The sequence below is a fragment of the Chelonia mydas genome, chromosome 5 (assembly GCF_015237465.2).
Source record: "Chelonia mydas isolate rCheMyd1 chromosome 5, rCheMyd1.pri.v2, whole genome shotgun sequence".
Lineage (NCBI taxonomy): Eukaryota > Metazoa > Chordata > Testudines > Cheloniidae > Chelonia > Chelonia mydas.
In genome coordinates this window covers 5,485,373-5,498,735 of record NC_051245.2, presented here as the reverse complement: position 1 = coordinate 5,498,735, position 13,363 = coordinate 5,485,373, and the positions used below count along the sequence as shown (strand labels likewise).

The window sequence follows — 13,363 nt, the reverse complement described above, 5'->3', positions numbered from 1 at the left end:
CTAATCATCTCTTTAGCACTCAACAGACTAGCTATCTTGTGTAAGATAAAGGATAATGATACTTATCCGCCTCCTGGGGTGGCGTGAGAATTTGATGTTGCAGTTATTTGAAAAGTAAAAAGCACTGTCACTGACTCAGGTGGGAGAGCACCCACTGGTGAGTCACCAGCACAGCAAGCTGCACCGTAGGAAGAAGATTGTCAGTCTCCAGGGTCCCTGCAATTATTTGCCTTTCTTCTGAGCCTTCAGCACTGCCAAGCAGCGGTAGCAGCTTTTGGACCCTGCACAGCCGTCCCAGTGAGAACTGGACTGAGCCGCCCTGGGATCTGGGTGTGCGTAGAGGCCACAGTTCTCAGCAGAAGAGACTCAGACTCCTGGTGGGCGAACCACCCTCCAAAATTACGGTCTCCACTTCCGTACTATCGATTGAAAGTGTTTTGAAAAATCAGGCCTCAAAAAACCAAAAATCGTGAGAATGGATTAAACAACAAAATGATGTTTTTTTAAAAAAATAACATCTTTGGGTTTCTTTTCATTAGCCTTCTGGCTTTCAAGCCTCTAGGTTACACTCGAGTCACACTTCCAAGCTGCTCTCTGCAACCATGAGGTTAGAAATTTATTTTCTTTTTCAACTGTTGTATGAAATGTTGTTGTAGCCATGTTGGTCCCAGGATATCAGAGAGACAAGAGCTTGTATTCAGGTGTAAGATCAAAAGCTCGTCTCTCTCACCAATAGAAGTTGGTTCAATAAAAGATATTACTTCACCCACCTTGTCTTCCTTTTTTAAGCGAAAGCTGAGATTCTGTTCTAATCACATGACTCCAGGAGCTAGGGCTTTAAGAAAAGCACTAAGACCATGAGACTCATGGGAGTTGGCCACACTACAGTTTGATATCACTGACAAGAATACACAGATAAGAGAGGAGGAAGCCAGATCTCTGGAGTGAAGGTGCAGTAGAAGGTAAATTACGTTACATAAACCCAAAATATTACTAAGGAAGGTAATCTGGGGCACCTATAAAGGCTGACAATGTCCCTTTAACTGTTTAGTGGCTGGATCCAGCACACCCTTCAGTAGAAGCCTTTGACCTTTTGTCCTGGATTCCCTTTTCATGGCTGCAAGGGGATGCTTGAAGCTTTGTGTTGTTGTGATAGAATTCTCCCCCCAGTAGAAGAAGAGGGGGAAATGCCCAGGGGTGGGACATAGCTGCATCGCAGCACCACAGCTTGTGTCTACCCCACCACATAGACTCGCTCCTACTTCACTGTGGTAGACCATCTCTCACAGACTAATTGCAGCAAAATGGATCACTACAAGGCAAGGTCTACATTTAGGTGGTTTTGGTAGTACAGCTAAACCAGCATGCTACAGAGGCAAAAATACCCTTTCTGTTGGCACAGCTTATAGCGACAACACTCCATGTATTTCAGTTCTGCCCCCAAGCAAAATAAGCTCTACCCCCACCCCTGGGTCTATACTAGGGTCTTTTGCTGGCCCAACTCAGTCAGGGATCACACCTCCTCGCATCCCTGACTGACACAGCTGCAACGGCAAAAGTTTGCAGTGTAGACACAGCCTCCGGGTTGCACCGCACTTGGGTACTGAACAAGGTGTTGTCTACATTTGGGATAATGGATTGTCAGTTAACTCAAGGGAGTTAACGCATTTGCAAAGACCAGCCTGGACGTTCTCCAAACTTTTGTGCCTTACCCTAGGCAAAACCCAGGAAAGACAAGGAGGAGGAATGCTGCAGCATCACTGCAGGGCAGGGCAGGGCAGGTCTAAAACACCTTACGGTCACTGCTACCACGAAGCTTTGATTTCCTTTATGTTTCTAAAGGGAATTCAGTGCTGGAAAGAGGCACTGGGGTGAAAGCAACGAGCCCACACACCCTTATAGGCCAACATCTGGTCATGGCTAGAATGAGGGCTATTTAGGAAGGAACACAGGGACACAGGTTTTAACGTACTGAAACACTGAAGTGGGGGAGCCATTGGAAGAACTGGGGGGGGGAATATGGCAACTGCTTGGCTCCAAAACAGGGACTGTCCCTCCTTAAATAATCCAGGGGGCAGGTAGAGTACAGGCTGCAGCAGGGCTGAGCTCTCTCCATGCCCACCGTGCAACTGGACCTCAGCCCGGACCTAGAGTGGAAAGCAGAGCTCACCCCCTATAGCAGAACCTAGGGTTTACCTGGACCAGCTACCCAGGCTGAGAACTACAGCTGCCTTGCCTGCGCTAGGATTGTAACACATTAGAAAAGCTCTGATTGCCCCAGTGAGGGCAAGGCCACAATTAGCAAGAAGATGGTCCCTCCCACAAACCACCCACAATCGAAGCGGACAGCAGGTGGATACAAACAGACCAGGCAGGGAGCTCATGAGACCCGCGTGAGAAGCAAAGATTCCCGCACACCAGCTGCCTAGCCACCGTCCAAGTTTTTCAAGGCATCACAGCACAGGCAAGTTTTAAGGGGGAAATCTGGAGCAGCCTGGTGTAAAACCCACAGATATCAGTTCACAGGGCACTCCTCCCACACCTAAGTGTGAAGGGGCTTCTGGGTAAATCTGACAATGACCAATTAAGGCCGGGATGGAGGCCTCTAAGAGATGAGTAGCCAGGGCAAAGATACGTTGTGAAGGGCCTTAAGTTAAAACTGAAAAGTAAAAGCTTTCAACCCTGTTCTATAGCTGCTCAAGCTGTTTGCTAATGGAACTCAATGTGGGCCTGTCAGCATCGTCCTGTCCAATCCCCCCTTCCCCCCCGGTTCCCCAAGTCACAGCAGAGGCATAAATCTGCTCTCAGATGTGACATGTGTTTCACCCACTAATTATATTTGACATTATAGCTAAACTGCACTAAAACTCCCTAGTGCAAACAGAACTGGGGGGTAGGGGTGGGGCGGAAAAAAGACTGCTACAACAAAGGATATTTACAGGCAATTTAACCCCTTGGGGGTGGCTTAGCTCCTGGCATGTCTAACTCCTCAACAATATTAACATACCCAGCATTTAAAAATTGCATCTGTGTCCCAAGAGACACGTTCCGGCTTCTGAAAGCAATTTCAGTGAGAGAGGAAGACAGGCACTGCTATGCTACATCGGACCCACGGTCCATTTAGCTCAGTATCCTGCCTCTGACAGTGGCCAGCACCAGCTGCTTCAGATGCAAGAACCCTGCAATAGCAGATGTGGGAAAAATTGCCTCCATATTAAGTCTCATCCTGATCTCAAGTAGTTAGAGGTTGGCTTAAGCCCTGAACCATTAGGTTTAACATCCCCTCCAGAATGCTTGTAAGCAGGAACTAAATGGGTACTGAGAATATTCAAAGTTGTGTGTCCGATCACTAAGTTTTTGGCCTCAATGACCTCCTGTGGCAGTGAGTTCCACAGTCTAATTACACACTGCATGAAAAAAAAGAGTATTTCTTTTTACCAATTTTGAATACTTCACCTTTTAACTTCATTGAATGTCCCTTTGTTCTTGCACTATAAGACAAGGAGAACAGAGGCTCCCGATCTACCTTCTCTAGCCCATTGAGTGTTTTATATACTTTTATCATGTCCCCTGATTTCTCTTTTTTCACTGTTCTAACTCTGGATAATCTTGCTCTCTAACAAACTAACTAACTAACTAGAGTGAGAGTGTGTGTGTGTGTCTTATGAGAGACATGCTATTGGTGACAAAAATAAAAGCAGTTATTATAAATACCTCTTTATTATACTAGGAAATGCCCTTCCTGTTTTACATCCCAGCAGGTATTTGAGACATGGACACTTTATATAAACATTCACCATGAGGAACAAATAGGAACATTTATGAACAATTCATCTCACCTTGAGATGATTTTGGTGAAGGCATAAAGAGGGGGTGTCTTATGTCTATAGAAATTATTATCCCTTTTCAAGGGGTGCAATGTTTCTGTGAATGAGAGGTGTGCCAGATTAACAGGATTAGAGATATTGCTCATGAGTTTTCTTCCCCTGAACAGATTTATAAACAGAAAGGGTTACAGATATGGTACAGGAGGCCTAACGAGAGCTCTTGATGGTCTTAAATAGTCCATTTCTCTGTACGTGCCTCCACTGATCTGACCAGACCTTCTCCCAGGATCTCAAAGTCTTCTAGAATGGCTTCCACATTGGGAACGGTGACTAGCTCCTCACAGCTTAGAGATGCCATCATTCTTCCTTTCATGTTGGATGCCTGTAAGACACATGCATATGGGTTGGGCTAACTCACATCTGCATTTTGTGCCCAGCAATGCTGTATTCTTCTCCAGAAGTTAAATCTCTAATGCAACCCCTACCCACGCCTACCCTTCTGCAGTGAGCGCAACATGACAAGTAAATGCTGCTGCTGTTCGCTCTCACCACTTCTCTTCCAATCCTGTCCCCTTTTGCTAGCACTACAGTCACTTTTAACAGCTCCTGTTACAGTCAAGTCCGCTCCAAAATACACAGTGTAAACCAGAAGGCTGCAAAAGCACCCTCTTCAGAGCATACACAACCAAGGAGCCCATCAATATAGCAATGATGCAATTTCCAAATCACAATTACCCCTTTTATGTGCGCACTGAACACTGGAAAATTACTCATTGATGATATTAGGAGGTGGGGATGGACCCAGGAAACCGATGCATAGAGGGGGCCTTAAAGGTCAACGGGTCAAAGACAACGTGTCTGAGCTGCCTTTGCTTTGATCTGTTACTGGGAGTTAAGAACCCAATCCAGCAAGCTACTGTAGGCATGCAGTTATCTCACTGAAGTCAACAGCTATTCAGATGTGTAAAGCGAGGCATGGGCTTGAGGGCATCATCTCATTTCATCGCAGTGAATGACTAGATTTCCAAGCAGAAGCACTGCAGGGCAGCAAGTGCCTCAGGCACAGAGAGAGGAGCTACACTTGATCCTAGGGAACGAAAGGGACGGCAGAACAGCCGATTACTGTGGGCCAGTAATCACAAGTTTCTTTGAGTCTGATGAGTTCCTCGTATAAAGCAGCATGACTCACGTCCACACCTGGTGCATCAGACCCACCTTTACCATCCCCCAGGGACTCTCCAAGCCACACTCTTGTTCCCAAATAGCTTTGCACGTTAAACTGCATGGCACAAACTCAGCAGGATCTTTGGGATCCCAGTGCTGCCATCCTGGACATCTACTGGTCAGTGGGAGCTACAGACACATGGCACTTCTGAAAAATCAGACCCTGGGGTGTCAAACTGGGCAACGAAAAACACAAGCTTCCTTTGAAAATGGGGCTCTTTGCCTCAGTTCCCCTGTCAATGGAGAAAGCACTCACCTACTCTCCAGGAGAGCCAAGGAGGGTGTGTGTGTGTTAGTGTTGGTCAAAAGATGTGTGTCTTGGGGGGTATTATTGCCTAGTGGATAGAGCACTGGACTGGAACTCAGGAGATCTGGGTTCTGTTCCCAATTCGGCCACTGGCTGGAAGGCCTTGGGCAAGTCACTTCACCGCTCTGTGCCTCAGTTTCCCTGAGTGTCAGATGAGAGGATACTGCCCGCCTTTGTAAAGCATTTTGAGACCTGCTCTGTGAGACTAGGTGACACTAGTGTTACTACAATCCCCTCCAAACTTCCCACAGCACCGGAACAAACAAGACACTAAAAGCAGAGGGTCAAAAACTCACCTTGAAAGGCTGGGGCTCGAAACTGGAGGGTTTCCACAAAACTCCGATCACCTCCCCACCGTGCGAGTCATAGAAGAACAAGGCCAGGTCTCCAAAGGCCTCCTGGTAGAGGATTCGAAAGGGAGTCATTTCAGGCATCAGAAATCACATGTCACAAACCCTGTGTAATTCTCCCCAGGAGGGAGATGCACCAAGGACACTGGCTCACAGCCAGGCGGGATCCAGCGAAAGCCTCTTGAAAGTGCAGATTCTACAACTGTTCCATGGATCAACACATCCCAATGTCAATTAAAATGACCTGCCCTCCAGGGGCTGGCCGCAGGGCAAACCCCCGACCCATCCTGCAACAGAACGATACCAACTCCAAGGCACTGGAGCTCGTCACGCAGGAGGGGCGGGATCTGCCAGCCACCAACTCTGCCCGTAACAAAGGTCACTATGAGGCAGCAACACCAGGGAAACCACGACAATATGGAACAGCTCCCTGCAGCGTAAGGGAAGGAAAGAGGAGTGCAGCCAGCAAGCAGCCCCCAATGATCAGGGTTTCTCTTTTGCATCCCACTGCAGCGTAAGGACAATATAACAGGCGCTTAGAGCCTGGTGAAAGGTCAGTAAGAGACTTCAACCTATCCCAGAAGATCTCCTCTAAACTAGAGTCCTATGACCCTCTCGCTAGGCTGGACATAAACAGAGGAGACTGCACATTTAAGAGAGAGGTGCAGCCCACAGTGAGTACGGTTCCCAGCGGGCCATGCTCCCCTGGATCGGAGGCAGGGCCGTCTTGCAGAACCATATGGTTTGCAATTGGCCTGTGTGCCATGCACTGGCCTTCCTTGCTATGAAGTTTCCGCTTGAGTGAGGCTAACTCCTTCAGGATGAGAGACATCTCTTTCTGCAGCAGGTCGCCCTTGAAAGTGGGGTAGGGAAGCCCACTCATAGCGCGTCAATCGCTAGACCGGGGCACTAATGAAGCTCCTTCCCGCAGTTCCTCTGCCCCCACAGCCGAGCTCCCACACAAATACTCCAGGTGCGCTGCCAGTACTGCACTGAAATTGCAAAATAATCACCAGGAAAGACTCGCTCCCAGCAATACAGCACCTGGGGTCACGGTAAGTAGACAATTCAGCTTCCTTTTAAAAGTTTGCCACTAGAACTGCTGTCATACTGCGTGGGGCTCTGCACGGACTTGCTCTCATGGCATGAATACTTCAACAATGTGAATGACCCACCGCCTGCTCAGGCGGCTGCCTGGAACAAGGGTTCAGAAGGAACGCTCACGAACCACGATAATAGCCCCAGCTTGATTGCCCTGTGCCCACACGACCCAACTCCCAGTGCGGCAGGCGTGGGGGGGGGAGGGGGGTGACGACTGAGATTAGTAAACATCATCAGGTGTGGGTCTACCTGAACGCATGCCACCAGACACTTGGGGAACAGGGATCAGATCTCAGACACAGGGATAGCCATGGGAGGAATCATAGAAGATTAGGGTTGGAAGAGACCTCAGGGAGGTCATCTAGTCCAACCCCCTGCTCAATCATCCCAGCCAGGGCTTTGTCAAGCCAGGCCTTAAAAACCTCTAAGGATGGAGATTCCACCACTTCCCTAAGGAACCCATTCCAATGCTTCACCACTCTCCTAGTGAAATCTTTTTTCCGAATATCCAACCTAGACCTCCCCTACTGCAACCTGAGACCATTTCTCCTTGTTCTGTCATTTGCCACCACTGAGGACAGCCGAGCACCATCCTCTTTGGAACCCCCCTTAAGGTAGTTGAAGGCTGCTATCAAATCCCCCCTCACTCTTCTCTTCTGCAGACTAAACAAGCCCAGTTCCCTCAGCCTCTCCTTGTAAGTCATGCGCCCCAGCCCCCTGATCATTTTCGTTGCCCTCCACTGGACTCTCTCCAATTTGTCCACATCCTTTCTGTAGTGGGGGGCCCAAAACTAGACGCAATACTCCAGATGTGGCCTCACCAGTGCCAAATAGAGGGGAATAATCACTTCCCCCGATCTGCTGGCAATGCTCCTACTAATGCAGCCCAATATGCCGTTAGCCTTCTTGGCAACAAGGGCACACTGTGACTCATATCCAGCTTCTCGTCCACTGTAACCCCTAGGTCCTTTTCTGCAGAACTGTTGCCTAGCCATTGGGTCCCTAGTCTATAGTGGTGCATGGGATTCTTCCGTCCTAAGTGCAGGACTCTGCACTTGACCTTGTTGAACCTTGTTGAACCCACTTAGAGCAACTCCTAGGGCCACACTCATGGGAGCGGCTGCCAGGAACAGATTCACAGATTCCAAGGCCAGAAGGGACCGTTGTCGTCCATCTCGTCTGACCTCCCATAGAACACGGGCCAGAGAACTGCCCCAGAACGAATCCCTACAGCAGAAACATCCCATCTTGATTTAAAAATGGTCAGTGACAGAGAATCCGCCATGACCGCTGGCAAATGGTTCCCGTCGTTAATTACACTCATCGTTATTCAGCTTCCAGTCAGGGACTGAGTTGTACTTTCCTCTGCTAGCTCTGCAGACTAAAGTCCACCACTTCTCCACAGAACAGTTAGAGCTTGGGCAGCGGCAGTACAAGTTTCCCACCACTGCCCTGCCAGGATGACACAACCCGCATCCCCAGGAGGAGGAGACTCCCCTCGAGGATTATAACAATTCCACGCCATGCCTAGTCACATCTCTGCTGAGACAGCCATCAAGCGGCTAATAGTGGGGTCCTCTGCAAGGTGGGTGCTTGCCAATAAACTTTCCTAAGTGCCCCTCTACTCAGCTGCTACCACTGCTCTGATATCCTTGTACACATCACAGTAGAAGTGGCTCTTAATGAGTAGCAGCCTTGCCAGCCATCTCAGAAAGGATCTTGTCTGTGCAGGGCCGGGCACGGAAGAAAGAACACATCAGTGTGGAAGGAGCAGGTGAACCAGGTTGGCATCCTTGGCACTGGAGCTGAGTGGGTGGGGACAGGGGCGACTTAAGAGGCAAGAGAGGATAAAAGAGGAGTGGCAGAGTCATCAGGCCTGAAAGGCAGGGCTGTAAATCCGAAGTGGTGCCGAAAGGAGGGATTCAAAGCAGAGGGTGACGCGCTTGGCTTGCTGGGATGGAAATGGACTGATACCCGCCAGCTCATCCCATCAACAGGGCGTTCATTCAGGCTAGGCTAGTCAGGGGACATCTTGCCAAACCAGTTTTAAAATCAGTGCCTCCCAAACAAAATTACCCGCCCACACGTTCCTACACGTGGGCAAATCTAGAATGTTCAGAGGTAGGTTGATACCAAATTCCTCTCCGATGAAAGGCTCACACCAGCAAAGGGGGACAAGCAGTGATGAGCTGCCAAAATCTTAACAACCGGTTCCCTCCTCACCCCACGAGGGGGGTCATGGCCCCCCCCGCTCTCCCCCAGACTCCTGCCCCATCCAACCCCCCCACATTCCTTGATGCCCCCTGGACCCCTGTCCCATCCACCCCCCTCCCCTGTCCCCTGACTACCCCCAGAACCGGGCAGGAGGGTCTCGTGGGCCACCGTAGTGGGTGCCCACCCTACTCCTAAGAGCCAGAGGCACCTGCCGGGGGGCGAGGTGGGGAGTCCTGGCAGTGCTTACCTGGGGCAACTCCCAGGAAGCATCCGGCAGGTCCTTCTGGCTCCTAGGGGTGGGGCAGCGTAGCTGTGGGGGAGCAGCCACTCCCCCCATTGATCACATCAAAAATGGCGCCTTAGGCGCCGACTCCGTGGGGGCTCCGGGGCTGGAGCCCCCACGGGGAAAATTTGGTGGGTGCGGAGCCCCCACCGGCAGCTCTCGCCCTGCGCACAGACCCAGCTCACCTCACCTCCACCTCCTCCCCTGAACGCGCTGCGCCCCGCTTCTCCCCCCCCCCCCCCCAGCTTCCCGCGAATCAGCTGTTCACGCGGGAAGCCGGGGAGGGCAGAGAAGCAGGCGGTTGCTTCGCACTCAGGCACAGGGTGGTGGAGGTGATATGAGGCGAGGAGCAGTTCCCCTGCGCGCCTCCCCCAGGTTACCTGTTGCGGCACGGGCGGCCCTCCTCGCGCCCCCTCGCCCCAGCTCACCTCCGCCTCCCTGGGCCTGAGCAGGAAGCCGCCACCTGCTTCTCAGCCCGCCCCGGCTTCCCACGCGAACAGCTGATTCGTGGGAAATCGAGGGGTTGGAGGGCGGAGAAGCAGAGCGGAGCGGCACGTTCAGGGGAGGAAGCAGAGCGGAGGTGAGCTGGGGTCGGGCATGGGGCGGGGAGCTGCCAGTGGGTGCTCTGCACCCACCAAATTTTCCCCGTGGGTGCTCCAGCCCCGAAGCACCCACGGAGTCGGTGCCTAAGGCGCCACTTTTGGCTGGTTGTTAAATTTAGAAGCGAGACAACCGGTTCTAAAAGGGCTTCTAAGGGCTTCTAAATTTAACAACCGGTTCCAGCGAACCAGTGTGAATCGGCTCCAGCTCACCACTGGGGATGAGCCCGTTAAGGGAATACATTTAAGCACACGTTGACTGTGCTGTGTGTGTGTGTTTCAAGCCAGGGAAAGCCATCCCTCATAAAAGGGAATAAGGTCTCTGACAATCTGGAAAAAGCTCTGGTTATTCTAAAGGGTGAGTTGTCCAGAGTAACACACCGATGCCGATGTGCAGGGCTTGGAGGTGCTACACAGGCGTGTCTGGCTGGACGACAGCCATTAGCCTTCACACGATACAGCACTGAGACGGATTATTTCCCAGTAAAGTTATTGCTGTGTACATACATAGCACCTTTCCCCTGGGTAACAAAGGCCAGCACAGACATTAAAAGGGACAGTGTCTGGTCAAAAACCTTATTGAAGGGCAGATCTCTGAACCTGCGTTACTACCACCACCTGAAATCAGAAAACATTTGGGTGGAGAGTCAGAAAGCCGCCTTGTTCAGCTACTTGAAAAATTACAGGCCTAAAAGGTCTAATTTATTATTTGCAGCCTCTGTGCTGTTTGTAGAGTACTTGTGTCTCACTAAACATGGAGTGTGAACGCAAAGGGGGTCAGCTTCCCTGACTGCCTCTCATGCTCTAGCCAAGCGTTGTAATTCTGAGGTTGCAAACACTGAGGGGGGAAGGGGGTAATTAAAAAAAAAGTTTCCCCTGCAGTTTGGCTTTACAAGTCCATGAAAAGCTCTCAGTTAAATGATTTCAGGGAACCAAAAATGTTGGTCTTCCATGACCTGGGAGCCTCTGATCTCAAGAATGGGGAAGGGAGGCCGGACTGTGGAGGGGGCGGATTTTCTGGAGAAGGGGTACGTAGTGCATGAAGGATGATTTAAAACTGTGTGACCTTGTTTTTCTAATCCTCATTCCCCCCCCCTCCTCCTCTTGCTTCCCGGCTGCTGTTCTCGCTCATTGATTGCATCATGCCTGCCTTCAGACCGGGAGCTCGCTGGATAAGGGTCTGTCTCTCACTTGGTCTTTGGAAAGAGCCCAGCACATCCACACTACTACAGCACAAATAATACATATACTAATTAAAGGTTTGTTCAGGGCTTTGAACACGCTAAATGCTCTCGTTAACAACCTGCCTCTAAATCCTAATTAAAATTAAACTGTAGCTATTTGCTTGAGATCCTACCTAAAAGCACTTGCCATTTGCACTCTGCAGGCCTCCCTGCCGGGATAATCACTCTCTTGACTGGCACTCTGAGGCTCAGGAGCATATCAGGAACTTGTTTTCCCAGGGTCAGTGAGAAGAGCCAGTGACACCGTCTGGGCAGCCAGCCAGGGGATTGTTTCGGTATCCAATGGCATTATAGAGGGAAAATTACACCAGGATTGGAATTTGCCCATAGAGATTGAAAGTCACCAAGAAATTTGAAAAAAAAAAGGACAAACAGAAAAGCTACCATTTTTGTGCAACACACTAAAAACCAATGGGTGGGTTCCCAGAGATTTGCGTGGGCCTGCCGACATACTGTTCTGCGCGTGCCAACCGCAGAAGGAAAGCAGCCACGTTCTTTGGGCTGCATTAAATAAAAGGTTGCCAAAGGAGTCAGCGAATCGCACAAGATAGAGGTGGAAAAGCCCCACTGGGCCATCTCCCTGACAAAGGAAGAACTGTTCCGTCTAGTATTGTTTACTGGTGCACTGTCTTGTCTTGCGAATGTCGCACGTGACTGAATTTTCACTCCTTTCTTTGGAAGATTGCTCCACAGAATTTGTAGGGAGACAGTGTTCTGCAATTTCGAGAAGGGTGTTGCAAACGGTGGAGAATGAAGAGCACAACAAGTGACTAATAACATCCTCTTAGCCGAGGTTAACCTCAGAGAGAATGTGGGAGAAAAATTGTTCCAAAATATGGGCGAGTATGTGTACATGCACACACCGACATCTACCCGTCTAGTACGACTCACCGACTTGTTTTGCAATGTGACAGAGAATTTCCTAAAGCCACTTGCCAGATTCACCCGTCAGAGGGGCCTTTATTCAGAATAGAAACATTTCCTTTCTTCTAGAGGGAAGGGTCCACAGATTCCATCATATCCAGGACAAAAAACCTTCTTCATCCCCAGAAGTCTATTTTTTTCCTCCTCTCACAACGTATCAGCATGTAGATTTGCCCACCCTTGCTTTAAGGCAGAAATAAAAGTTGCTTTGCAGTAGGAAATGTTCATATGAAAATTTCTGAATTTCACTATGTTCAATTACTGTTAGTTAATCCTTAGAGAATTCAGTGCATGGAAGCATCTCAAACCTACCAGGATCTTCAAAGGGCTGGCCACTCCCACCCTGCCCTGAGAGTTCTGGTTCTGACGCTCGGCAAACCGTAACATGAGAAGACTCACTGTACGGGGTCTGTGGACCTGCCCACCAGAAGGAAGGTTTTTCTTTTTCTTCTGCACACAGAAGATCCACAGACCCCTTACGGTGGGCTGTCCAGGAGCAGTCTGCAGTCAGGGAGGGTATGATATAACGAAACTCTACGCAGTTGAGTAAATAGACTCTTAATCTGTGGAACCACAGCGTGCAGAATCCTTTGCTCAAATGCTGCCTTTGAGAAGCTTGTAATACTCTGTAAACTTATGCACGCTATGAAGAGAGAGTCCACAAGATCTTTCAGTCCAGGAGGTGGCCACTGGGGGAGCTCTGAGTTTCTGGCCTTGTAAACTTCTGTTTTGCACCATTTTATCCACCCGAACATCAATGGATGGAATAAAACAAAAGGAGTCAGTGATTTTCTGAACTCTTTTGTATCTTTGATGTAGATCTTCAACTCTCTCCTAACATCCAGGGTATGCCAAAGATTTTCAGTAGGATGTGGACAGAAAGATGGGAAGGACTCTCTTCAGTCCTCTGGAATACTGAATTTACCTTGGACATGAAAGCTGCATTGCTTCTTAAAACTTTGTCCTGATGGAAGGTGCAGAGCTGTGGTTCTACTGATGAGACTCCCAGTTCTGAAACTCTTCTTGCAGAAGTGAGTGCTATGTGAGAGCTACGAGGAAAACCACTTTTAAGGAAATAAGGACATTTATCACAGAGGTTCAAAGGGTTCTTAGTAAGCCACTTAGCACTAAGTTTAGGTACCAAGGGGGAATCCTGCAAATTGGGGTAGGGTTGACATGAGATACTGCTCTAAAAGATCTTGGGGGGACATGATCCTGTGTTTTCCTGTTGTCTGGAAGATACTGAGGTTGCAGTCACTTGAAATGTTAATGTTTGAGGTTTAAAGACCA

At 49.5% G+C, this 13,363-nt stretch overlaps 1 protein-coding gene across 4 annotated transcripts in view; it reads right to left on the bottom strand.

Annotated features, from left to right (window-relative positions):
* Nucleotides 1-3,701: 3,701 nt before the first annotated feature.
* NOL6 (nucleolar protein 6) overlaps nucleotides 3,702-13,363 on the bottom strand; it is a 73,661-nt gene continuing 63,999 nt past the window's right edge. For all 4 annotated transcript variants that reach the window (XM_037902437.2, XM_043546991.1, XM_043546992.1 and 1 more), the window contains exons 25-26: nucleotides 5,655-5,756; nucleotides 3,702-4,209 (exon numbers count right to left, since the gene is read on the bottom strand). In XM_037902437.2, coding sequence (XP_037758365.1) covers nucleotides 4,057-4,209; nucleotides 5,655-5,756 — 255 coding nt within the window. In that variant the 3' untranslated portion in view covers nucleotides 3,702-4,056. The remainder of the gene's footprint in view (nucleotides 4,210-5,654; nucleotides 5,757-13,363) is intronic.